We start from the raw sequence: 27,759 nt of genomic DNA on the forward strand, positions 1-27,759 counted from the left end.
GCATGATAAACACAAGAGGTCTTCCAGGCACTCACCCTCCTGGTGTTGTCCAGGACCTTTTGGTCAGGCCGGCCGTAGTTGGGGGGGTTGGCGTGGGGGTCGTACCCCAGCCGGGACAGCATGGGGGCGATGACGGGCATGTCCCTCAGCACGTCTGTGGGGATCTTGCCCACCCACTTGGATAAGGCCTCCACGTTCACCGGCTTGATCACCTGGTCTGTGGACCTCTCCACCCTGAGGAGACAAGCCATGGTTAGCATGGTTAGCATGGTTAGCATTCTCAGGGGTATTGAGGGCACCGTTAGCTTCATAAAAAAAAAAAAAGCTTTAGCAATTATCATCGTTACCGTTAACATTAACACCGGCAGCATATTGCCAACATTGGTTTGGGAGAAAAGCACGGCGCCCACGACAGCACAGAGTTAGCGTTTGCTACAGAATGTTTCCACCATGCTAGCATCATTAGCATCGTTAGCTCAGTCTGCCCCCAGAGGATGACACAGCTCACTAGTGGACCGGCCGATCCACTAGTTCCCCTCACTGCAGGCACCTACAGTAATTAGCTGTAATTGGATCATGGGACACAATTAAAAGATGGCTCCCAGGCCCACTCCACCTACCGCAGCCCCCAATAAACCGGCTGAGTGACTGGTTTTTCAACCGGCTGAGTGACTGTGTCCCGTCCCCCCCCCCCCATCACCAAGCATCACATTACATACAGTAGTGTGATCCCCCCCCCCCCCCCCTTCAGGGAGGACGTAAAGACATTAGGGCCTGCTGACTGAATGACATCATCAGAATAACTCAAAGACAGCTGGTAAGGGTCAGATTGATCAACAGCGCCCAGCATTTCAAAAACGTTTCATCTGGACCAGAATCGGGGCTTGTCGAAAAGAATCCAGATCATTATGATCTAGATGAAACGTTTTTTATACAAATGGGCCCTATCGATAATGATCTTTGTTGTTGATTTATCCTGTGACCATAATTAATTTCAGTTTGGTTAGTAGCACGTCTAACCAGAGGTCTTATCTGTCTGTCAATTAGCATTTGAGACAGAGGTGGTCTCCAGGACAAGGACTGAGTATCACTGTGTTAAAGTGTCTGAGTGGAGCCATAAACATGAGAGGATCGTTCCCTATCATCACTGTGGTTTCTAACAGCTCCTCTGCATGTACAAGGGGCATAAAAGCTGAGCACTTGGCCTATAGCTGTTCCCCAGCAAAAACCCAGAGATTGAGAGAGATATTAAAAATGAATCGACCATTATGTCACACCCCGAGGTAAATTATTCATCGTCTGAAATGAAATATTCAATAAGCGGGCGAAACTGCTGGACTGCAAATGTTGTTTTCGGGAAAGAACAAAGTTTACCGTTTGTGGTTGACGGGCGAGGGATTAAATGTCAACAATGTTTACGTAGATGGGGAGAGAGCGAGAGAGCCGGCGGCCACCGGACCATTAGCCAGATCATTAAACAGACAACGGCTTTTAGTCAAGATAGAATCATAAAAGAAGGCCATGTCCCCTGAGCATTTATCATAAAAAGAGAATCATGTAAGCCATGTCGGGATGGAAGAGTCACCCATACAAATACTGTTTCTTTGTTAAAGGGCTGTGCACTGACAGTGGAGTGGGAGGGAAGAGTTGAGTCTGGGTAAAGACCTGTTGAATGCATTACCACTGTTGTGAGAAAGACCAGGAGGCCCCGTCACACACACACACACACACACACACACACACACACACACACACACACACACACACAAAAGACCTATACAGACCCCCCATTTGTAAGACCCTCCCCCCTACTCTTCTCTATAACAGACAGAGCCCATATGGTGAACAGATCACAAACAGCAAAGTCCACTCAATCCAGGGGTTTAATTAGGGGTAGGCAGTGAGGTAGGTGACCCACTGCAATCCCTACACAGATACAGCACTGACCAGCCTGGCTGGCCCAGAGTATACAGCTCCTCAGTGGACCAAAGAACTACAGCCACATATTTTCCACCCATATTTCGATTCAGTCTTAATGGGATTCTGAAAAATCTTTTGTTTTATTTCCGGCTTCTATCTCTGCTAATAATTGAGCCAATTATCCGGTGCCGTGCCGGGGTATGACTCACGTTTGTTCTATTCTATTTGTTCTTATTCTATTCCATGCAACAATGAGCCGGTACTCCAATTTCTGCCTCCACCAGCCTCCCCTGCTCTTCTCCCTGTTGTCACTCAGCAGGATGGGGTGTTGCTCTCTGAGGGCCAGCGCCACAGTCTGCACTTTCTGCATTCAGGTCTCTGTTTCTCTCCCAGCCTAAGCTACTGTACACCTCCATACAGCCATTCACTTTACTGATCCGTTTACTTTGGAATTGAATCTTTCCACTGAGCGGGGTATACAGTAGTCTCCTCTCCTGTGTGATTAATAGAGAGCTGCTTTACTCCATCTCAGGAGGACACAGTGGATCTAGTTTCTGAACAGAGAAAGAGGCAGCACTCCAAACACTCACTCACTCACCTCACAAATGGAATGGGGATGGCGTTAGCGTACAGAAAGAGGTCACATGAGCACGCTAGCTTTAAGGTCATTGATGTAGAGGAGGAAGAATAGTGGGCCCAGTACGCTACCCTGTGGGACACCACAATCCACTGTCATTGGGTTGGAGAGTACTCCCTTAACATCCACCATCTGCTATCTACCTTCGAGATAAGAGCTAAGCCATTTTAAAGCTGCCTCATTGAAGCCCAACGCTTTGAGCTTCAGAGATAAGATGTTGTGATCCACTGTATCAAATGCTTTCTGTAGGTCCAACATCACCATTCCACATCGTTTCCCCTCGTCTACCTCTCTCCTGATGTAGTCTGTGAGAAACAACAGACAAGTGTCTGTGGAGTTGGACTTCCTGAAGCCTGACTGGAACTGAAACATCAGATTGCGAGTGGTGATGTACTTCTCTATCTGCTCATATATAATCCTTGAGTTGAGATGGGCGGGGAGCAGCTGAAGGTTGAGATGGGCTGGGAGCAGCTGAGGGTGGAATTAAAAAAGACATCTACAGAACTATACCAATTAAAACTGAAAATGTCTTATCTAGCATGTATACAACAGGAAAAATACCAAATACACCATAATAGACTTACTTACCTAACCCCCCACAAAGTTGATTGTTTGACAACTAGACAATAACTGAATTCCCCCAAGATGTACAGTAATGATGCATCTGTGGTGTTCCTGTTTTAGGAGTCGGGCTCACAAGACAAACATCTTCGACAGTGATTGATTTCTCATTTACCCAAAACCGCCTGAGCATCTAAACATCTAAACATCTAAACACCAACTGGGTGGTTGTCATGGAGAAGTGTTTTTGTTCCCCTTTGGTGAGGTTTGGCACCCTTCTTGGATTACATAGCCAGCAGATGTGTTCCTACTCTGAGACATCAAAGGCTGTTGAGACGTGTGTGAAATACATGGAATCTGTTCAAACAATACTTTCCCACTGAAAAGATACCCCAGAGCTAACCTCCCACACAGCTGTCACAGTCGTGTCAGAGAGGAGGCGGGACAATGACGTCAGAGTGCATGCCCACGGTGGGGGCGTTTATTAATAGCTGGAAATATACCTGGAAACTTTGTACAGGTATTCCCAAAATAATAGATAATAATAATATAAATTATTAAATAAATAAATAATAGAAGACTATGACAGGACACTGAACATAAACTGAAATCATCAAAGTAGAGAATGGTCTCAGAAGAAATAAATGAACAAAGATTGGTGTAGGTTGCCCACTATCTCCTTATATATTTGAAACCAAAAATAAATCTGCGACAGACGTGCATTCGTCAGATTTTTTTTTTTTACCGAAAAAATCTGTTTCATTTTGCCAAATCTAATTCACTTTTTCTGACAACTAAATCTTTTAACCCATTAATTACTAGCAAAAATAAATAAATTGCAGATTGGTCTTTAGCCAACAGGAGTAATTTCCGACCCTCATCTTGAGCCATCCTCCGATTTCTGCCTCCGCCAGCCTCCCCTGCTATAGGCCGATATCCAAAACACATCCTCGTCAGCGTCGGCGCTCCTCGGAACGATAACAACCGAGGACGGGTCGCATCTGTACCTCCTTCTGTTGCCACGGCCACCAAACGGAGAGGCAGACTGCACTTAAAACGCGGATGCTAATTGGCATGAATATTTAAGCGCATCAACAGCCTTCGGGGTGGCATTTGCATCTGTGTCGAATAGATTAAAGAAAGAAAAACAAGCTTTCAACCTCGACGACCTCTGAGAAGAGCCGCCGCCGTCGTGTCGTTTTATAAAATACTTCCTCCCGCACAATTTCAGAGGCCGAAAAAAAACAATTAGCGGCTCTGAGTAGATCTTCAATTTCCTGGTGACTGAGTCATCACTGCCAATCTTCTTTTCTCTCCACCTACGACCCATATGCACCACCACAACAACAACTACAACAACAACAAACCACCACCACCACCACCACATTCCCAGGCAGTGGGATGGAGATGAGATGAAAATACAACAAAAAAACAGGAAGAAAGAAATGCTTTCTAACCACCTGTGCTTGAGGTTCAACTCATACTTCATCACGCACAAAAAAAAACTGTAACAGCTCCATATTCTACACTGTGAAGCCAGCAGCATAAACAGAATAAACTACTGGTCCATTTTTCGACAGAAATGATCTTCATCGCACACATTTCTCTCACACATTTCTTCCACATGAACACACACACACACGCACGCACGCACGCACAGGATTTGGGTACAAGCCGGCCTACATGTTCTGCCCTCATTGCGTGTGTGGCATGTGTGCCAGCCTCAGGTATGGCCGGCCTGTCTTCCTCTCCTCCTCTCCGGCCTTGAAGGAGACAAGACAGGACGTGACACGTGACCACCGTGCTCTTCCCCAGGCTGGCGCTCCTAATGGCTTCTGGCCTGGCTGCTTGTCAATTATTCATAGTTGGGCCTAGTGCTCTTCTACCCAGGGTGGTGTTCTGTATCACTGAGCACTGATAACAGAGAGAGAGATGGGGAGAGGGAGGGGTGAGGGAGGGAGAGAGAGAGCGAGAGAGAAGACAGACACACCCAGAGGAGCGGCAGAGGGAAAGAGACAGAGGGAGAGGGAGAGAGTGAGAGATGGGGACAGGGAGAGGCAGAGACAGAGAGAGAGAGAGGAGCAGAGAGAGAGAGAGGGAGGAAGGGAGGACAGAGAGGGGGGGAGAGAGAGAGAGACAGACAGACACACCCAGAGGAGAGGCAGAGGGAAAGAGACAGAGACAGAGGGAGAGAGTGAGAGATGGGGACAGGGAGAGGCAGAGACAGAGAGAGAGAGAGGAGCAGAGAGAGAGAGAGAGGGAGGGAGGGAGGACAGAGAGGGGGGGAGAGAGGACCTTTACCTGTCCCAGACTGCTCTAACTAATGGGTCGGGTCTCTCTGCCGACCTCGCCCTCCTCTAAATCACGACTGCGGCCGTGGTAATTGATGTTAATGGTCAGAGGAGAGGTCCCGAACCAGGGGCCCTGGCGCTCTGCTGATGGAAACGCCTGCATAGATAGGGACCAGAAAAGCCACAGGGTGGTGGAGGTGGGGGGTGGGGGGCAGGGGAGGGGTTTGGAGAGGGGGCTTTCAGTGGGCAAGGAGAGGCACTCTGCGCCAGGTGTCTGGGGGGTTGAATTTAATGTAGTGTGGGTGAAGTGCTTCTGAGGAGGTGGGGTGCCGATGTTTACGACGGTAAGAGGCAGACAGAGCAGGCCTGGAGGGCTCGGAGGAGCGGCCCTCCTCCCTTTTAAAATCATATCAGGGCCCATTTGGAGATGAGGTATGACGGCCCACCTCCCCCTCAAGGACCGAGGCCGTTAGGGCTGACGGGAGGCCGGGGGTTTGATAAGTAGGGAGATTCTCCCGGTACGCACCTCTCTCTGCCTGTCTCCTCCGATCTAGAGGAGGGCTAATTTACCACCCCGTGTGATTTCCTCTTCACCAGAGTGTTGAAGTACGAGGTAAATCAAACTCGCAACGGGCGTAAATAGCAACAGCAGAAACATTCGGGCGGGCCGTTCTAGGGTTTAGTGGTTTTTTTCCGACGCCGGTAAGAACATTGCCGTTTACATTAGCGCACAGTGCACATTTGTAATTGCTTTGTTGTTGTCATGGTTGTGGCTGATCCGTTTATGCAATGACACAAAACGGCTTAATCCCATATACAATTGAATGACTTAACCGCTGTGCAATTACAATGTCGTTACTAGGGTTATTGCATGTTTATTGGACAAAACAAATAATAAAGTGTTACTAAGAACCCTATTTGTTAGCTTCAACAGTGCTTTATGGGAACCCTGTGTGTGTGTGTGTGTGTGTGTGTGTGTGTGTGTGTGTGTGTGTGTGTGTGTGTGTGTGTGTGTGTGTGTGTGTGTGTGTGTGTGTGTGTGTGTGTGTGTGTGTGTGTGTGTGTGTGTGTGTGTGTGTGTGTGTGCAGCAGTAAACTGGCTGACACAGATGGGCAGGACATGGGATGTCTCCAGTGCCTGTCTTCAGCTCTGCTTAGAGGGCTCTGGCTAAGGTCCCATTTTATTAATATTTGATGGGAATCAAATCAATGTGTTGAGGGGTGGGATCTGTGTGGTGGGAGGCTGGGCCTGGGTCTGGAGACAGAGGGTGGAGGCTGAAGTGCTCTCTTCTCTTGTCTCTTGACTGTGTCTCTCTCTTTCTTCTCTGTCTGTCTTTCTCTCTTCTCTCTCTCTCTCATCTCTCTCTCTCATCTCCCTCTCTTCCTGGTCGAGTGCTCCTGAGTTGTACTAGGGGAGAGGTCAAGTATACAGCATCAAAACACTCACCATCTCTTAACCAGGTTAACAGGTGCACTGTTTCTGTGTGTGTGTGAGTGGATATGTGTGGGTGTGTGTGTGTGTGTGTGTGTGTGTGTGTGTGTGTGTGCATGTGTAGGAGATATGGAGAGGAGGACAAAACCATGCATGTCGGCCCTCCTGAACACCGAAGAGCCCTTGTCCTCGCTCAGGGAGTCCCAGGTCTAGAGGCGATCCCCTCCAGTGTTCCTACACCGTAGGTGAAGGGCTCTCCTGTGCTCCGACAGCGAGGAGGCTACAATGAGGACTTGGCAACATCTTGAGCTGAGCTTGGGAGTTCTTGCTGGTCTTACAGGATTAACCCTCTTCTACCTACTGCCTGGATCAACCCAATGACCTGGTATTTAGCCCAGTATTTCAAGACATTCAGTCTAGATCAGAATGATCTGGATACATTTTTTGCTATCCATGATCAGATCTCTCTGGGAAATCGGCCAGCACTTAATTAAAAAAAAAATACTGGGCCCTGTAGCTTAAAGTGGTGATTCATTCCAAAATCATAGATATTTGCAGATATCTTTGGAAATTAGATATCTAAATAACAGATGGAGCACTTACTAAGGGTAGGAAACTGACAAATGTTGCTTTTGGAGATAACCACCACTTAAATAACATGAATAAATAGGGGGGGGGGGGGGGGGGTGAGCTATTGTAACAATAGTAATCATACTAATATAATGGTCCAGTATGTATATGAGTCTATAATAGTGCTAAATGGCCATGATAAATTACTAGTGATCAAGGAATAAGATTGCATGATAAAGAACGTTTAGCAGGGAGACCGCTTTTTCGGTCCAAGAACAGTTGCCCAGAATCTTGTGTTATGTACCATTTGTGTTGGTTTACAAGGATATGCATGCACATAATTGCAGCTGTTTGAAAAGAATACGTAGCCTATTTATGTTTTCACATGGTCAGTGTGGCCACAAGGGGCAGTGAAACGCTTCAACCTTTAAAGTAAATCCCTCTAGTAGTTTCTACGATTAGTGTGTCTCTGTTTCAGAGTGGGTAGACAGTGATTGGGGGGTCTTATTAGTGTGATCACTATGGCGCTGTGACAGGGACGCTCAATATGGAGCCAACCAGGAAGCCGGACAGACAGCTACATAAACAACGGGGGATGAATCCCAAAGATGGAGGGATGAGGAGAGGAAAAAAAAGAAATCAATGAACCACAAAGCATCTCTCTCTCTCTCCCTCTCACTCCCTCGAGTGTAAAAAAAAATCATTGCCAATTAATGAGGGAGTCAGCGTGAGTTCCCCATTTGTGGTGTCCCGTTGCGGCAGACTCCTAGGAGGACGCAGGCAGGATGCGCCATGGTCAGCCCTCTGTTTAGACCATCAGCGTGATGAGCCAATCAATACAAACAATTATTCACTCAAATCCCCCGCAATCCCACTCCTCAGGAAATGCGACTAATACCATCACTGCAAAGTGGTGAAAAGCATAACTCAGCACCCAACAAATTGTTGTTGTTTTTTTTAATCAAAAACTACCCAGAACGAACAAACTAAATCACTAGCCAATCCTACTTCTTCAAACACAAACTGACAAAGTACTTAACCAATCACAGATATTCCAATAAAATGTATTCTACTCAACCACATATGATTCTACTACATTTTAAGACAAATGCACACCTTTGTACAGATATTGTACAGGTGTTGTCCTACTGTATTATTGTCTTTTGTAACACATTTTTAATCATCCCATGATGCTGCCAGGACAACATCCCTACAGGGACAGTTAAGTCAGTAATGCCTGGTACACAAAGATTTTCTAAATCAGAACTGATTTTTTTTATCTGAGAGAGACCCCACACAGATAAAAAATCATGGATTGAACAGTTTTGGTGTATTGTGTGTGGTGTGCTCCGATATTCCCAATACAGCACACCACATACATAAAGATCTGTCCAACAGTCTAGAGTCTCGTCCCCCAAGCCAGAAATCCCGCGTGATCAAACGTGATCTAACGTAGTACCCTGACTGACCTGTACCAGGCAGCCATGTGCGACAGGGCAAATAAAGTGCAGAAGAACGAAAAGAAGAAGACGCAAAGAGTCAGCCCTGCTTCTTGATTGGCTACATTCCATTCCATGTCACAATCCACGGAGTCAGTGACTCGGGAGTTGTCAGTTTTGCCCACACCCAAGAGGACTTTTGATCGTAAATTGAACACGTCTAATATTTATGATCGTCGGCCCCCGACCATTTTCCGAGCAGATTGTGACACATCTGACACATGGAACTGGAGGAAGACGGGGTGGTGTACCACCTGAACACATTCACATCAGGGGAGACTGGTGGAGATAGAAACTGGAACATTTGATACAATTCCTCACTCTTTACCATGCATTACAATGAGCCCGTCCTCAGATTTCTACCTCCACTGATTCACATATAGGGCTGTGGCACATTATTGCTCCACCTCTTTAACACAGTTTTTACGGTCCTGGTGCACGGAGGTTTATCCGGCTCTAGCGGCCTGTCTCTCTCTGGTCCTCTGCCATTCCCAGGACCCCGACTGCACTGTGAGCCCCCCCCCAGCCCGCCCCAGGGCCCAGGGCCAGGCAACAGCTTCCAGGTCACTAGGCAGAACCCTACCTCTTCTTCCCCCTCGTGAATCAGGCTCACAACTCTCTGTTGACAACAACGCTAATCTGTAAACATTGTGCTGTATGGGCAGCACAAACATCCCCAGGCAGTTGGTTGTCTGCTGCCCTACAGCTGGACACTATGAAGAGGTCACAGGTCAACGTTGTACGTGTGTCATCTGGTGTCATATCCCTTGGGGCATTATGCTATTGAGTTATTATTTTAAAAAGTCTGGCTTAGGTCTGTCTTAGGTCTGTCTTATCTTATCAAATATGAGTGTGCTGTAGATAGATCCCCATTAGAACTATAATACAGGCTCTATCCAGAATCTCACCCCTTTTCTCATCCTCTGTGATCTCTCCATCCCTCTCTCTGAATCCCTCTCTCATCTCCCTGCTGTCTGTCTCTGTTAGATCTGTTCAGTCCCAAACGCCTAGGTCCACAACAAGACTGACGAGGGGAGCCAAAGTACAAAGAGGAGGGGGAGGAGGAGGAGGAGAACTGAAGGAAAAGAAAAGAGAGGGAGAGACATGAAATATGTAACCAATAATGCTATTCAACAAGATGAAAGTGATTTCCTCAATTTTGAAGGGGAAGTAGGAGAAGGGAGGACGATTTGGGTAAGAGAGGAAGGGAGGTGGGGGGGGGGGGGGGGGTGATCAGGGGAGTGGGTTTGTAAGACAAATGGCAGAGGCAAATGTGCTCAGTGGACTCTGACCATAAGCTTTTTATTAAAAAACATGGAGTTCTTATCTGCAGACAATAACACAAGTGGAGCCAAATTTCGGCAGGGGACATGGAAGGGCTCAAGTGGTGCTACGTGGCGGGGGGGTAGGGGGGGTTGTAGAGGCGGGGCACACTCCTTTGTGTTTCCTTGACAACTTCCAGAGGCCGACCTGCCAAAATTACAAAGCCAAAACAAGTCTGACACGATTCTGAGGCATTAGGAAAAAGCTGGCTACTGTGGTCAGAGCTGTGTGAGCAATGGCTTGTGAAGGGGAGAGTTCTGTCTCATGTGATTAACCGACTAATGAGTCGGGTTTCTCACCTTGCACTGCACCAGGACGTTGAATTCCCAAATGAAGGGAAATAAATGAAAGTAATGAAAACATCCGGGCGAGCCTAGATTTCAAGGCCCTGAGAGGCCTGTAGCTAACTCAAGCCTCCAGAAACTGAACTGAAGTGTGTAATGTGTTCCCAGTTCTTTATCGGCGACAATGCTGAACAAGTATCAAGACTGTTTGCCAGGGGAGGCTGGTGGAGGTAGGAATGGCAGAGGACAGGCTCATTGTAAATGCATCGAATGGAATAAGGAATGGTATCAAACAATCCTCATTCCGTTCCATGCATTACAATGAGCCCGTCCTCCAATCTCTACCTCCGCCAGCCTCCACTGGTATGCTAACCTGCTCTGTGCCAATAGCTCTCCTTCTCCCCACTAGAAACAATAGTGGTGATTCAAGGACATGGACCAGTCCATACTTGTTTTATTGCTACCCCACTAGAGCAGTCTAACCTAAACACCATTCATATCTTGTAGCCTTGTATGATTGAAACGGCGAGAGCTTTACCAACACCCTGCTGCCTGCATTTGTTCTGCTGCCATTACCTCAGCTTTGAGAAATGTAACAAATAAACAACAGGAGGAGCAGGGGGTTTCATAAACAGGAAACCGTGTGGATCTACAGCTTCCTTATCAAGACCAAGTGCAATGCATTATTCACAATCACAGCCATATATATATATATACAGAGAGATACAGACTTTGGGAAATTGTCCTCCATCTTGGCACCAATCATTACATAATAATAACAATCTAATCATGCATTCTGATTAGAACCCTTGGTGCTAATTGGGGCCCATGAACATTCTAGAAGACAAACAGTATTGGCCAAACTCTGCAGCATATCTAGACTACGGCTCTGTTCATTATCACTATGGCAGAAGAGCTCTTCCAGACCCCAAACCAAGATAGGCCTGCGTTCTTAAGGGCACCAGAACCAAAATAGTGGGTGACCTTCAAAGAAATGAGCTAAAGAACAAGCCGGTGGCCCAGACAGCTCACTGCTACATTAAGTCCCTGTGTCCCCTGTCCTGGTTTTACATATTTGTATTTTGTATTAATCAGGGTTCCTACAAGTTTCAACAAGTGAAATTTAAGACCTTTTTAGACCTCTTTGAATATAATTTTAGACCTAACCGCGACACCATAGCTTTCTGTCATCCTTGAGGTGATGAAATTAGGGATTTCACTGCCATACAGACAAAAAAGGAAGCGAATTGGCATTTTTTTGGTTCCAGCTTGATTAATTTCTGCGTAAATAGATGTGGTCAAAGACTGATTTCCTTGCAGGATGTCATTTTTAAGACCTAGCACCTCATTTTTAGACCGAATAACTGAAATGTAAGACCTTTTTAGGCCTTATGAATCGGATTGCTGGATTTTAGACTTTAAGGCTTTTTAAGACCCTGATTAATTGAACAACACAAAAGTTTCACACTTCAGGCACAAGAGGCCATTGACCCCTGATGTATAGGTGTAGTTCTGACACCAGTTCAGAGGTTTAGTCACTACAAGGACTAAACCGCGAGGAATTCTGTAACAGAATTCGGGACTGGGGAAGGCAAGCAACACATAAATAACTAACTAAATAAACATTCTATGCCGTCACTTACTTGGAAAGGGAAACTCCTCCGGCTTTTCCGATGAGCTCCTCGTGGTGGAGCACCGCCTCGTTCCAGGGAATCTCAAGGAATTTCACCAGCGTCCTCATCCACTTCTCGGGATGTAGGACTAGCTGTTCGTAGTGCATGGGCAGGCACTTGTCTGACGCCTCCAGGCACTGAGTGTACATGTTCTCTATGGCCCGGTTCCACTTGATCAGGCAGTCCCTGTAGCTGCCCAAGTCGAAGCCCGCGATGGTCACCTTCCTGGAGATCATAGAGTGCACCGAGGCCCGCCCGTCGCGGATCATGAGGATGAACTTGGCGTGCGGGAAGATCTTGGCCAGGTACGAGAGCGACTTCAGCGCGAACGGGTCCTTGTTGCACAGGAAGTTGGCGGGCTCGCCGTGCTTGACGATGACCTCCAGCAGGAAGGCTTGCATGGCGGCGTCCAGCACCTCGTCCGTCACGCCGGCCTCGTCCAGACGCATCTTCTCGCGGCCCGAGCGGCTCCACATCTGCTTCATGGCCAGGATGCGGGGGATGACGCGGGTCTCCTCGCCGCAGCGCACCTCCGGGTGGGCGTCCAGCATGGCGCGCATCAGCGTGGTGCCGCTGCGCGGGACGCCGCCGATGAAGATGAGCGGCATGTCCTTGTTGTAGACGAAGGGGCTGCTGAGGTTCTGGCCCGTCCGCAGGGTGCTGCGCATGCTACCCCCCAGCAGCACCCCGCCCGGCCCGGCCAACCCCGGCTGGCTACGCTCCTCGATGCGGTGATGGCACTCCATGGCGTGGCGTCCCAGGTAGAAGACGGTGACGGAGCTGATGACCAGGCAGGCCACCAGCAGGTTCTGTTTCAGCTTCCCGATCATCATCACAGGCCGGCGGGAGGGGGAATGAGGAGGACCGGAGGGGAAGGGGGGGGGGGGGGAGTGGGGGTCACCGGAGGGGCAAGTTAGGGGGTGGGATTGAGAGAGGGAAGGGGGAAGGGGAAGGGGGGAGTAATGAAGGGTCCCTCCCTTCAAGGCCGGCCCTGGGGGGCCGAGCGTGGACTTTGTTCCCCGTTGTGCAGCACCCGCCTGGTCCCCAGCTCCATGGGGCCTGCAGGGGAGACGAGAGACAGAACCACAGTTAGCCCTGGTTGTAATGTTGTTGCCACTCAAGCATAGAATGACGTGACATACAGATATTGACATTCATGAAAATATGTTGGGCTAGGACTTAACATGAACACAGTGATGTTAGAGCAGTACAGTTCAGTTCAGTGTACTTAATTGTCCCAGATGGGAACAATTAAAACCATCATTTTATATTAAAAACGATTAAAAACATAATATACAAAAACAATATACAATTACACAGAACAAAGCAATAGTCAAAACAATAGAAGTCAGAGTGCAAATTAAGCAACTTTATTGCTCAGGGAATTAAATCAGGTTTTACTCCTATTGCACATGATCCTATTGTATTCTGAATCTAAAGCCTGAGAGGAGTGTTTCAAATGCGGACCGTACACTTAGTACACGGTTACAACACAGGAGCAGAAGCAGCTTAAATGTCAAACATGACCATTTTTTTTACTGTCCAATGCTCTACTACAAAATAACAATGATAATGAGCTGACCTTTATACAGCCCATTTCATATGACATAGAATACTATGGAATACCGGCTTCCTCAAAGTTCATTTAGGTTGAGTCACACCCAGACATAACCAAGCACACGTGAAATCCTCCCCAGACAATCTACTGAAGAGAAACCCGGCAATCACCACATTCCAGAAGCCGTCTGACAAGTCTATTCATCTCTAGCCAACACCAATGTGCAGCTATGGGTGTAGAAAAACAAGACAGTCTTACCGTCATCGTAAAGTTGTCCTAAAACCACCTCGGTCACAATTAAGGCTGTCAGTTGTCATGAAGCCTACCTCAATCACACACACATTAAGGCTCTCAGTTTACCCAAGAACAAGTGAATGAACTCTAGCCACAGCAGCCGAGGGGGGGGTGGGGGTGGGGGGTGGGGGGGGGTGGGGGGGGAGAGGTTGAGGCAATTCCTCCGCCATGCCGTAATGCCCTGGACGATAAGCGCAAACGACTCCCAACTGGCACATTCAAACTAAATAGATCCAATCTAAAACAAGCAGCTCAGATATATTTAGTCTCGGAGACTTGGAGAGATATCTTCCTCCCCCCCTAGTCTTTTGTTTCCACAGTGTCCAAGCTTCAGAGAACGTTCGGTGTCTCTTCCTGTACGGCACGGGAGCTAGCCTACGCCAAGCAACGGAAACACAACATACCACCGTGTCTCTCTAATTTGGCCCTGAACAGCAGTTCACAGAGTCCCACTTCAATCAGTGTGCGGTGTGTTGTACCCGTACATAACACACAACACAGATAAGAGCCTCTAGCACACTGCCCTGGCAGACCAACCTGCCCCTGCCGCTGCTGCTGTTGTTGCTCCTGCCGCCCACTCACACAGTCGGTTGGTTGTCTGGAGGTTTTCTCTAAGTTGTGTCTCTGACCAGAGTCGCTACCTCACTTAAGACAATGCGGGTCTGCCCTGTGCAAACCCAGAGGGGGAGCAGGGCGGAGAGGAGTAGAGAGGGGGGGAGCGATGGAGAGGGAGGAGGGGGATGAGAGGGGAAACGAGGGAGAGGGTGGAGGCGATGGAGAGGGGATGAGAGGGGGGGAGCGAGGAGAGGGGGAGAGGGAGGAGAGGGGGAGCAAGGGAGACAGAGGAGGGGAGGAGTGGCGGGTCAATGCACACAGCAGGTCAATGCACGGCTGCAGTTCTGCTGGTGCTGCAGGGTAGCAGACGGGCCTACCCGTGGTCAGCTCTCCTGGAGAGAGAAAAACGATTCCACGACCCAGCAGGCTCCAACTGTCTACAGTGGAGAGTGGGCTGTGACTGGCCTTCCAGACACTGTACCTCATGGCTGTCTGTACTTACTGGATTCGCTCCGGGCATTACCGTCTGTAATGCATGACGTAGGTTTCCATCATGATTCGGGCCGACCTTAATCTAGTGCTGTGAGAATTTTGCCCTTCAGGCAACAGATCTAAAAGCAGATATACCTCTCTGAATCCTAACCTGGCGCAAAATGCTAAACTGATCTCGGATCAGCACATAAGGGCTAACCATGTCATATAATCCGGCTTTATCCCTTTGGGCCATAAGGCCACAATAAAACTCCCTCAACAATCTCCTGTCCGTAGCGTAGATTGTTCCGGCGTGACGGATCCTCTGTGAAAGGGGCGGGGCAGCACGCAGACACGGCCGCTATCGGGAAGAGGCTGAGAAGAAGAAGCTCTGATGTCATCAAGGACAACAGCTCCACTCATAATAATGAACCCCCCCCCCCCCCCCACACACACACACACACACACACATCCTGCTCTCACCTCGGCTATTTTCTCTGACATTTGAGTGATTGCTCGAGCGATGCGTCTGAGCACTGAACTGCTCTGTGGCTGCTGTAAAATAGCATGATGGGAGCTGGAGAATCACACACAAAAAACACACATCTACACACACAATACTAGTCACACAAGCCACATCTTACAAAACAGCAATGGGAAGCGACACACATTCTCACAAATGGAGGAGCATGTACACATCTTACATAACTCAAATGCGCTGATGCTGACACAAACACACACACACACACACACACACACACACACACACACACAAACACACACACACACACACACACACACACACACACATCCTCACAAGATTCAGGATAATTACGGCATCGGCTTTCCCTGTGGGGACAAGCAACCGAAGAAGCCATGAGAAAGCCGTTATCCTCTCCCACTGATTTTCCTGTCCCTGTTTCCAAGCTTTAATTATGGACTCAGCTCCCTATTAGATTGCAGAGTGGCATCCCCAAGAGCTAGCAACCACTGATAAGGAGGGGAGGAGGAGGGGATGCTCACCTTCAAGGTTTACAGACTGCTATGTTTAGAAATAACGGATTTCTTCAGAGCGGGAACACTTGGTCGTGACAGGCATCTTGATCTACTGACGGAGGTGAAACAACAGCTCCCGTAACTGCCCCGACCTATCAAATCGTGGAGAAGCAGCAAAAACCTCCAGCAGGGCTCGACTGAAAAGCGAAACAGTCGCACTCTCGTCTAATTTCAAATAGACCCATAGCCACTTATCCCTTAGTCTCTTTTCCAGACACCCCAATGCGCGAAAGGTCTGATGGTCCAACACCTCGAACTTAGCCTCCATTAAGCCAACAGAAAGACTGTGGAAAACAGACGGTGCACAGCCATTGGCTTTATATTGCATCAATCAGTGCCCCCCCCCCGCCCCCCGCTTGCACACCACACGTTTGCTGATTCGGAACTACGCCTCGCAGCCGTGTGATTCACTGAAATCAAATAATAACAAAATACTTTACTCAGTAACTTCACTCCCACTAAGGCCAGGCGTAAAGTCGTTATCCTAGGCTTGTATGCGCTGTAAGCAATAGCCTGGGGACAAGGTTACTTATCCCCGGGCACTTTATCCTGAAAGGACTTATAGATCAGTATTATGGAAAACATTACAACCAGACGATTAGAGGGCAATTTCCGTTTCAGTGTTATTCCTTCCCATAAACAAAAACAATCAGTTCTAGAGCTGCTTAGGGGGAGAAGGGTCGAGGAGTCTATTTTGGAATTGGGCCAAACAGGCCAAGGGTGTGGAGCAGCAGTGGAAGCTGGTGGAGGTAGAAATCGGAGCATGTGTGTGTGATACCGTTCTCTCACTCTGTTCCATGCAGGACAACATGTTTTGCCATTTATCCAAAGCGGCTTACAACAAAGACATTTGTCTAAGTAAGTGAGTCATCTATCCATCAGGCATCGCAAGGAAAAGTCATAATGCTCGGCAGCAGTCATAATTCATAATTCTCTTTTCTTTTTTTTAACAATGAGTGAGCCCAGCGTCTGATTTCTGCCTCCCCCAGCCTCCCCTGGTGTGGGGGTCCCTGTTCTGTAGCTCTCTTGCCCAACCATCTGTTCCCCTTTGACATCATGTTGCCAGTCCCCTCCCAGATAGTAGTTGACATCATGTTGCCAGTCCCCTCCCAGTTAGTACTGAGGAGGAGCCCAGTAGTTGACGTGCATCTAAGCAAACACCCTCCACTGTAGGGTAAACAGATTAACCCGTGGGGTACATGTCAGGTGACACATGGATAAGGCCTGGACTGACTTATATTCCATCATCTGTGAACATTCACTGAGATTCCTGCATAACATTTCTCTTGGGCTGCAAATTGTAGTCGTGTATTTTCCTCACAGCATACCGGTGACCAGGGCTCTACCGGTGCTCGTGTTTCCTCTTTCCCATGGACACCCACACAAACGGCCCACCCACACAAAGTCACAAACAGCTCTGAAACCCCTCCTCGGTGACTCAATGTTTACGGGACGGGAGCGTAAAAACAAGCCCGCCGACACCTTCAGACTATTCTAGAGAGAGAGTGAACGAGTGCTCCTGTTTTTCCCAAGGTTTCTTAAGCTGCAAGGGCCCTAGAACATCCGTCTCTAACAGTCTAATACAACTTCTCCTATCATCTCAGGCTCTTTCGCTCCTTTCAAAAAGGCAGATCTAGCTACTTCTCTTAAATCCTGCCATCAAAGAGGGGAATATGGAAAAGCAAACAAATCTACTCGGCTCGGAATTAGAGGAGAAGGAATTTCAGAGGTAGAGCGTTCTGATCTCAAAGCCGCCAGCCTACCAGCCTGAATTACCTCCGCGGCTGAGCTTTAGTACCGTCTTTGGTTTCACCTTCACTCAGAGATGAAATAAATCGAGTGTTGTTGGTGTTAAATTAATTGGAGGCACTTCACTCCAGTCACGTTATGGATATTGTATCCCCCCCCTCTCCCTATTTTTTTCCATTGATCTGTTAGGGTGGGGGGTGGGGCTGACTCTCCAAGGAGCCGCCTTGTAACCAGACCACATCAACACTTAATAACAAGGGACTGATCCTCTACACGTTGAGGTGCTGATAGACAAGATGTGAAGGATCTGTTTTGGAACAGGGGGTGGTGGAGGAGAGAGCAGGAAACAGATCTTTCCGTCTGGAATGAAGAAAGGGATTGTTGAGGGGGGTTTTCTCTCCACTGTTTGCTTGCTTCCTTGGCCATTCATCTTACGCTTAAGGGCTCTGCCATGCTTGATATGATTGCCAGCTAGGTCAAATGCAACATGTTTTGCCACAAAAAATGTTTAAGTGATGTGTAATAGCAAGTAATGTGTTCCAGTCAATGGCAACGCATTAAAGAAATGCAGAGTTGGGGGAACCAAACGCTTGTGGGAAAAGCTGAATCGACTGTTCTGTCTTTCGCAAGCTCTAGCTTAATGGGTGACAAAATGGATTAGAAAGTAGCCTAACCCACTTTACCAATCAATTCACAAAGGTCATTGTGTCCCAACAGTTCTCGGACAGTGATCTACTAGAATCCATATGGCTCTGATTTAAATGATTATATCCGGACCATGGAATATACTGTAGAAGGTAACCTCAGTGCATTCTGCTTTTCCAGCAGAAACTGGACAGCTGTCTAACATGTTTTACTCACCACAGTTGAGGTCATCAGACTCAGCACTACCTAGGGCAAGACTATGACACTATCCCAGACTGAGAAACTATCAATTTAGGGTTAGGGGTTATGGCCTGAATGACCATGGTTTCTCCCTGTTGAAAAACAACAACAATCTGTTGGAAAAACAACTCAGCCTGTATGGCTTTTGAATAAGTCACAAACTGCATAACAGCAATATGATTGCTCGCAAAACAGTCAGTGCAGTAGCTAATAATGGTAAATTCCAGTAAATTACTAAATGTACCTTACCTGCAAGCTTAGAGAAATACAAACATAAAACATGTTTACTGTTACTTAGCAACCGCTCAGACTGACTTTTGCTAGCAGTCATAACTGTGATGTCTGTCTCCAAACATGTTTTTTGACCGTTTCTTTCATAGCCTATTAGATATTTCGTCCCTGAGTACTACTACCACTCCCTTACAGCAGCTGAATCAAACAGCAGGGCAGTAGTGCTTAAAACTGGCTGCGAACTTGAACCCCACAAAAGAACTCCATACATACCGTACAAGAGGACCACTAAAACAGCTTGGAGGGGGGGTCAGGAGAGAAGATGAGGTTGTGCTTACCAGCGACAATATCAATAACAAATCTCTTGCTGGTGTTAAACATACGGCTGCTCTACTGCCTCGAGGGTCTCTCTGGAGGTATTACGCAACAAGCACACAAGGAAGGCAAATAGTGAACTCCCCCGTTATTTGGACAAACCCTGGGTCATCGCACTCGCCTAGGGCTTTCTTCTGTCACTGTTGATTGCTTGAGGTGACCTCCGGTCCTTCCATACAGTAATGGAGAAGAGATGGCCTACTAGGCATATTCAGACACTGTACAGCAGCTTACCTTACATTACATTGCCTTCATAAAGGGTTAATAGTTTCAAGTGTATTGTTACATCCCATTATTATAAGGTATAAGAGAGTAACGCATTCTTAGGCTTAAATTCCTCGACAGTTCCTCGGTCATGTAATAAGCACTTTATCAACTGCGTATAGGAATTATGCAATGTAGCCCTAATCCTAATTTAGGTGACCTTGATGTATAGTGTGTGTCACCTCTTAAATTATCAAACTGTATAGGCCTAATGTATAACTTTCGAGGTTAATGTAAGTGTGATGATAGGGATTATTGGCCTTATTGGTTTTAGCTGTGGAACATGTTAGGAATGTGTTAACAAGGCTACCGGTTGAGGGGAGGCCGGTGGCGGCAGAAATGGAAGGACGGGCTCATTGTAATGCATGGAACAGAATAGAATGTTCCTAATTCTATTCCTCTCCTCCGATTTCTACCTCCACCAGCCTCCCCCTGACCTGTTACCAATGGAAGATGTCTGATGCCCTGCAAAACTGCAACATAATTAAATGCACTTGCCTCTACATTTCACAGAGTGATCCACATAAATAAATAATAATAATATAATATAAATCGGGAGTGATGCATACAATTTAAAGCTGATGAATTAGTAATACGAGTGTACTACACAACCTGCATTCTCTGCACTAGGTACCGTACGATCCACTACACCCCTAAAATTAGAAACTTTTAGAGGATGACAAATCAATATGTTTAAACAAAGATCAGTTAACGACGGTTAACATCAAGGAATCCAATTGTTAGGGGTCAGCTGCTAGCACTTACACTGGGGCCAATAGGACGCAATGCTCACTAATGGATTTGTGGACTTCCTCTTCCCCTTTAAATGTTGACATTTAACACTCTGCTGCACTGGAAGCTGCAAATCACCCCAGAGTTTCAACATAAAAATGTGGGAAATACGTTGTCTCAAGTCTCTTCCCCCTCCAGGGTACAATGCATTCTGGGATCACGTTACAACCATTTCCACTTGAAATGGAGGCAATAGCATTGGAGCTTGCTAGCTCGGGAGAAATGTCAGCACTCCAGAAAACCATTAGTTCCACCCCCTTTACTTTAAAAACTTTAGCAACAACTTTCCTCTCAGTACTGCCTCGGTGAATCACGCCGGGCCGCTCTCCCAGTAAACTCTAACCCAGCCACTAGGTGTGGCATTAAGTAGCTGGGAACGTTTCCAGGCTCGAGAAGAACCCCCTTTTAAGTCTAAAACTGTTCATTAGCGAGTCCACATTCCCTACCCTCCAATCAGGTGGACACATAGGCCGACGTCTGGAGTGAGGCCTAGTTACCTAGCATTTAGCGACTGTTCTAAAAAGAGCAGTGGCTCCAACCAGTCAGGGTAAACAGAGTGGGCTGAGATTAATCATAGCAGGCATTTCAATCAGACGCCAGAGCCACCGGGTACACGCGCAACAGCGACCCTGCCGCCTCTTCATTAACATCTCCTGATGAATTGTGGTTCTACTCCCTGCCTTCTATCCACACACACACAGACACAGACACAGACACAGACACAGACACAGACAGACACACACACACAGAGACACAGACACAAACACAGACACAGACACAGATACAGATACAGACACAGATACAGACACACACAGACACACACAGACACACACAGACACACACACCGTGTCTGGACTACTGGTGGATTGGAGAAGCTCTTTTAGTGTTAATCATGCTGGCTCAAGTCCAGGATTTAACTCTCTGCCATCCACTGTAAACAACTGAAATCCAGTAAAAAAGGGAGAGAGAGGGAGAGATGGTATAATCACTTCCACACAATGCAAAGTCCATTTGGCACAGCAGTTAGGCCATCCATTTCGACTGAAACAGACCTTAATTTCCATGGCAATCAATCGTTCGGACCACAGGAAGAAGAGCAGGATTTTTAAATAATTGTGTCCAGAACCAACAAACTCCTGACTGAAACTCCTGTTACAAACATTCCTCTCTCATCGCATCCACAAACCAGAAAACCTCATCTAGTTTTAGACTACGTCCTTCTGTTTTGATTTCTACAGTACCAGAATAATTAATTAGGTTGTATTCAGCTTCGCAAGCATACCGAATAAACCCACGGTTCTCTCCTCGGCTGAAACTTATTTTACAGAGAAGAAATGATAAGGAATTTAGGCAAGGCAAGGCACATTTATTTATATAGCACATAATCATACAACCGAATGGAAACTGTTCCAATTTTTGGCCACATAGTGACTTTAGTGAGCGAATTCTGCCTCTTTTGGTGCTCACTCTTGGAAGAGTTAAAAGGCCAACCTCGGATAATCGTAGGGATCTAGCAGGTTCATAAGGCACTAACATGTTAGGGATGTATTTGGCTCTAAACCATTCAGAGATTTGTAGACCAGGAGTATGAATTTAAAATCTATTCTGTGAGATACAGGGAGCCAGTGTAGTGATCAAAGAATGGGAGAAATGTGATCAAACTTTCCTGCTTGGAGAGTCCTGAAAAAAAGACCATTGCAGTAGTCTAACCTGCTAGATATAAATACATGCTATAAGCAACTTTGTTATCCTGAATAGGTTTGCCTAACAGGCGCATGTATACGTTGAATAAAAGAGGTCCCAAAATGGAACCTTGGATTTACATAGTAATAACACCGTAATAACCAATAAATGAATTGATTGTTTCTTTTGGATTCATTATAACAAGCACTTCAAGGTAGCACCTGGTACTAGCTAGTTATAAATTGTGTAGAATTTATTGAAGTAGGTACCCATGGTTACCACATAATTACCTACTGGTAGGTAATGTAGTCAGTAAGTACAAGGCAGACAAACAGTGGAAAATAAATCGCTACCCCCTACTCTTCATAACATGAGTACAGAGCTATCTTGCTTCGCTATCTTTTGCTACAAAGTGCTGTCATGACTTCAATCAGAGTTGCCTTCCTGGAACATCATTTTGGCCAAACGGACTGTGGCATGAAACAGCAAATAAAGGAGGGAAAAAAGCAGGCCAACAATCAATAAAGTCACAAGGACATCCAAGTGCTGCCACACTAAGGTCATCTCATCTCAACAGGCCAATGCACTAGACTCTGACAGGCCATACTGAAGGTGCACGAGACAGAGGAGGAGCATAAAGCATGATGGCGGAAGACTATACAGGAAATCCGTTGTACTTTTAGAAGCAGTATATCCACCCCATATTGCGGATGAAGCCCTTGGTAGGATACAGCAGCGTTTCGCAATAGTTGTGCAAAACATGCAAGTGAAACAACAGTATTGTGCCATTAATTACCAGAATGCAGGGGGGCAATAAATAACACATCACTAATCAGCCAAGTGATTCAAGATTGGCTGAAGTGCCCAAACGACACACAATGGAATAAATCTGCCAGTAAATAAACAGTGTCAGTCTGGATAATCATCACGTATCCTACACTATGTCGACTCTGCGTGGGCAGACATCAGTGAGGACCCTACACAGCTATTCAACTAATGTGACCACAGATTTGTGGGCAGGTAGCCGAGAGAGAGAGAGAGAGAGAGAGAGAGAGAGAGAGAGAGAGAGAGAGAGAGAGAGAGAGAGAGAGAGAGAGAGAGAGAGAGAGAGAGAGAGAGAGCAAGAGAGCAATTGTGTCTATAGTAAAACTCTGGTTTGAGTCATCATAGTTGCAAAGCTGTGGGGGTATTCTTTTAAAACCAGGAAATGAGGGGGGGGGCAAAGACTAACCCGTGTCCTGCAGCTGTGTGGAACCAGCACAGGCAGCGCAGGGAAATAACTGAATCTAACTGGACATTGTCTTTGGACAGACCACCTGCAAGAACAGATGTGAGGGCATCAACTCAAGTCGCCAGTATAATTCATAATAAGCATGCACACACAGCAACCACTAACAGTTACGGGTTCAATAGATTGCTCTATGCCTACTAAATACCCTGTTGTTGAATAACAGAACCATTAGTGATCAGTACCTGGGCTTCTTTGCCAAATATCTACTGCAATGTTTCGTCTACATAGATAGGAAAGGAAAGCCATAGGCTTAGTCAACATGTGTAGGAATTCCCTATATCAGACACTAGAATTGTCACTGCTTTGTAGCCTAAAGGCAGCAGCTCGTGAGCTTAGAATTATACGGTTCTATCTCCGTTTAGGGCAGTTCAGAGATATTGAGCGTCAAAGTTTTGACATTCCATTATGTTTTGTGAGATGGAACCTTTGTATTTTATGAATTACTAACTCAAAAATGTCAACATTTTTAAAATAACACCACACAGGCATTAATAAACACCTAATGGATCAGATTATGTAAAAAACTCAATTTTGACAAAAATGGAGATAGAACCTTATAATTCTAACGTCACGAGCTGCTAATACGGTAAAACACGTTGGCTGCGGCTGGTGGGAGATGCACCTCTAATTGTGTGAGTAATCACCGGATAACTACAGTATGACCAGAAATTGCACTCACAGGATTGTGCTTAACGCGTGCATACTTTTCTGTGATATGTGGGAAGGCTATTCATCAATGTTATATGGATAGAGCTATAAAAGGGCGACAGCCAGAGTCACTATCATTTTCACCACCGTACGTCAGTACCACCGATGCCGTCGTTTATTTCGTTATGCGCATCTTAAATCAGGTGTTGTTAATTGTCCAATATTCACGTTTTAGAGGAGTCACCTATTATACATTTAAAAAAAAAAACGATACAGAAAATACGATGACTCAATCTAAACACGATCCTCGATGAGCCTAAGAGGTCTGTTTCCATATCAATATTTCACATTTCCCAGATCATTCCGTGTCATATGCAAGATCCATTTTCCAGAGATTTAACATCAAGCACGTGCCAAAACATTTACGCAAACCCCATTAGCGTTACAAAGCTTGACAAAAACAACTGAGCCAAAATGACAATGACTACTATTCATAAAGAGTTCCGAATGCATAGTGCTACATTCATTGTCGCTGTTTCCACTGATGGAAGAAGAGGAAGGAAAGAGGCATTGCATTGGTACATTATATCTTTCACTTCATACCCACCTAATGGAGCGGGATCCGTTTGCGAGAGATCGTTGACGTTCTGGTTCAGCTAACTGTTCCTAAGAGTTGAAGACCATTGCTCGTTACATTCCACTCGTTTGACTTGGCTCCGATCGCTCGGCGTTCGCTCATACAACGTACAGTACGAGATGACTTGTTACTGCTTTCTTTTCATTTGTATCGCAGCTCACGCGTCACACCGTACTTATTAGACTGGTGTCCCCGGCATTGAAAGCCGGTTTGCGATTGGCCCACCTGCGAAAGATGTGTCTGTCTGAGCGTAGTGGATTGGTCCAATACATTGAGGGGGCGGAATAACAATGAAGCAAACACTTTTAAAGATACAGTGACATATGAAAAGTATTAAATATCACTCATATTGCAGTAAAACATACACATCGTTATTTTTAAGTATTTTAACGTGTCGACGTAATTACTATTGTATTAACATATTATTACATAGTAATTCTGTAATTACATAGTATATGGAGTTTGTGAGCTGTTCTCCTTATTCCATTTGGCAGTAACACAAACTGCTCAACTGCTATGCAATTACAAAGCAATTACTTACCTACTGTTACACCGTGTTAAAGTTATGACAAGAGTAATTAGGCTAGAGTTGCTACACAGGTACAGAAGCAACTAAAGTTGCTGTGTCAAGTGTAACTCTTATATGCATTCACCATTATTAGAGAACAGTTTTTTTCTCAATAGATTCTGATTAAACCAACTTGTTTTTTCTTTGTTTCCCAAATAAAGAACATTTTAAATAAATGACTTCAGTCACTTTATATGATTCTCGGTGGAGCGTTTCAGATTTAGCCAATGCAGCTTTGCATGCCCTTTCTCTCTCTATATATATAAATCAAGATAATAATAACTTAGGCCTACAGTTACAGTAGCACTGCCACTACGGCCCCATAAGCTACTGTATATGCTGTTCTGTTGCTAACACATTTGTTGCTGCACATACAGTACATACAGCATGTGAGCGTTGGGTTCGGGTTGGGCTAATAGGTGGAGAACTGCCAGGCCCCTTGCCAGTCTCTATCTCTCTGAGACAGCTTTAGCTGCAGAGATGGAGGTTAGCATTGTACTGTAGGCCCCTCCGTGGAACCAAGTCTGCATAGGTTGGTGGCTCTCCTCTGCTGAGACCAGTGGAGGCTGGTGGAGGTAGAAACCGAAAGACGGACTCATTGTGATGCGTTGAATGTGTTTGATACCATTCCTCATTTTGTTCCATGCATTACAACCAGCCCGTCCTCTGATTTCTACCTCCACCAGCCTCCCCTGATTGAGTCTCTCTCTGACCTTTTTAACAGGATGAAAATGTATTCGGATGTTGTGTACTTTGATGTTAAAAATTAAGAAGAAAAAACATCTCAGAGTATGAAATGAACCCTGGCAGATGGACTACCATATTCGAAGATCATAAAAGTGTCTAGCCAGGTCTTCTGGGGGCATTTCATGCAATGAAACAATAAAAGAAAACAGTCTAGTCCAGCGCCCCCCCCCCCCCTCTCCCCTCTCCCTCTCTCTCTCTCTCTCTCTCTCTCTCTCTCTCTCTCTCTCTCTCTCTCTCTCTCTCTCTCTCTCTCTCTCTCTCTCTCTCTCTCTCCTCTCGCTCTCTCTCTCTTTGGAGTAAGTCTAACAACAAAGCCCAGGCAGTCATGCAAGCAGCAGTCGTTTTGGCATGTTTTTCTCTGCTTTGTTTTTGGTGGTGCTAACAGCATACCTCTGCCACCTCCAATAAAGATAATCACGTATCAGGAGACACAAGGTGGATTGGAAGCAGCCAGGATCTAGATCAAACAATAGGCCTACCAACAATCTAGTCAAGTTGTCTTGATTGCTTCACAACGCACGATCCCATTCAATATAGTCTACACTGCACACTTCTCCTTTCTCTGACCCAATACTGGCTTAAAAACATTAGTATTGTGCTATATTTTAATATCACCAATAAATCAGGGAAGGCTGGTGGTGGTAGAAATCGGAGGACAGGTTCAGTGTAATGCAATGTAATGTAATGGAACAAGGAATGGTGTTTGTCCTCGAATTTCTACCTCCACCAGCCTCCACCAGTCACTGCAATACATACTGTATTGACAGGGATTAGACAGTCGTCCCTGTCCCGCCTGCAACTAGTCCAGAACGCCGCTGCCAGGCTCCTGATGGGTACCAGGAAGAAAGACTATATTACCCCTATTCTGGCCTCTCTCCATTGGCTTCCCGTGCGGTTCAGGATTGACTTCAAGGTCCTCCTGTTTGTTTTTAAAGCCCTGAATGGGCAGGCCCCCTACTACATCTCAGACCTCTTAACCCCTTATTATCCACCTCCAGGTCCCTCCCCGAAATCCATGCTCAAGCTCAGGTGTGACCGCACCTTTTCTGTCGCAGCCCCACGGTGGAATAGCATCCTCCCCTCGATCAGATCTGCCCCCTCCATCGATTCCTTTAAATCCAGGCCTAGAACACACTTATATTCTTAAGCGTTTTTTCTATGTATGTATTTATGCTTATGTTATTGTGATTCTATATATCATGATTTTATTGCCTTTATTGTGATTTTAATTCATGTACAGCACTATGGTCAGCGCAAGTTGTTTTAAATGTGCTTTAGAAATAAAGATGACTTGACTTGACTTGACTGTAGCCTACATCGTCACTGTAAACTCAAAGTACACCACAAATACATATTTTAAATGGGTTAGGGTTAGGGTTAGGGTTAGGGTTAGATTTAAGATTTGAAAGTGGGATTTGTGGTCAATGTGTTTTTGCATTCACATGTATTCATTTAGCAGTATATCAGTTGCTGTGGTCCAGAGAAACCTTCAAGTCAATCAGTGGAGGCATGTGTGTTTACTACCATACCTCATTCCATTCCATGAATTATAATGAGCCGGTCCTCCGAATTCTACCTCCACCAGCCTCCCCTTGCCTGAAACACATCAGCTCTCAGAAGACACTACACTGGATAACACTACAAAGATGTCAGTCTCTTGTGAAAATGGGGGAAAAAAGAGTCTCTTTCTCTGTCATTTCTCATGGCAAAAGTCCTTTGAACTGAGAGGCAGAGAGGGGAAAAAAGATTCCGGGTGATCAATGAT

At 46.2% G+C, this 27,759-nt stretch overlaps 2 protein-coding genes across 4 annotated transcripts in view; both read right to left on the bottom strand.

Annotated features, from left to right (window-relative positions):
* The window catches only part of tpst1 (tyrosylprotein sulfotransferase 1), a 42,411-nt gene extending 17,604 nt beyond the window's left edge, over positions 1–24,807 (bottom strand). For 2 of the 3 annotated variants that reach the window (XM_080543314.1, XM_080543312.1), the window contains exons 1-3: positions 24,650–24,807; positions 12,161–13,249; positions 36–234 (exon numbers count right to left, since the gene is read on the bottom strand). In XM_080543314.1, the coding sequence (XP_080399440.1) occupies positions 36–234; positions 12,161–13,023 (1,062 nt within the window). In that variant the 5' untranslated portion in view covers positions 13,024–13,249; positions 24,650–24,807. Of the gene's footprint in view, positions 1–35; positions 235–12,160; positions 13,250–14,006; positions 14,035–24,649 lie in introns of those variants that run through there. The other variant, XM_080543313.1, reaches the window with a different exon arrangement.
* LOC308155168 (zona pellucida sperm-binding protein 4-like) overlaps positions 13,170–27,759 on the bottom strand; it is a gene marked incomplete at both ends in the record, with an annotated part of 36,069 nt that continues 21,479 nt past the window's right edge. Inside the window, one exon of the mRNA XM_080528422.1 lies at positions 13,170–13,249. Coding sequence (XP_080384548.1) covers positions 13,170–13,249 — 80 coding nt within the window. The remainder of the gene's footprint in view (positions 13,250–27,759) is intronic.

The sequence above is a fragment of the Nansenia antarctica genome, assembly GCF_963989245.1.
Source record: "Nansenia antarctica genome assembly, chromosome: 1".
Classification (NCBI taxonomy): domain Eukaryota; kingdom Metazoa; phylum Chordata; class Actinopteri; order Argentiniformes; family Microstomatidae; genus Nansenia; species Nansenia antarctica.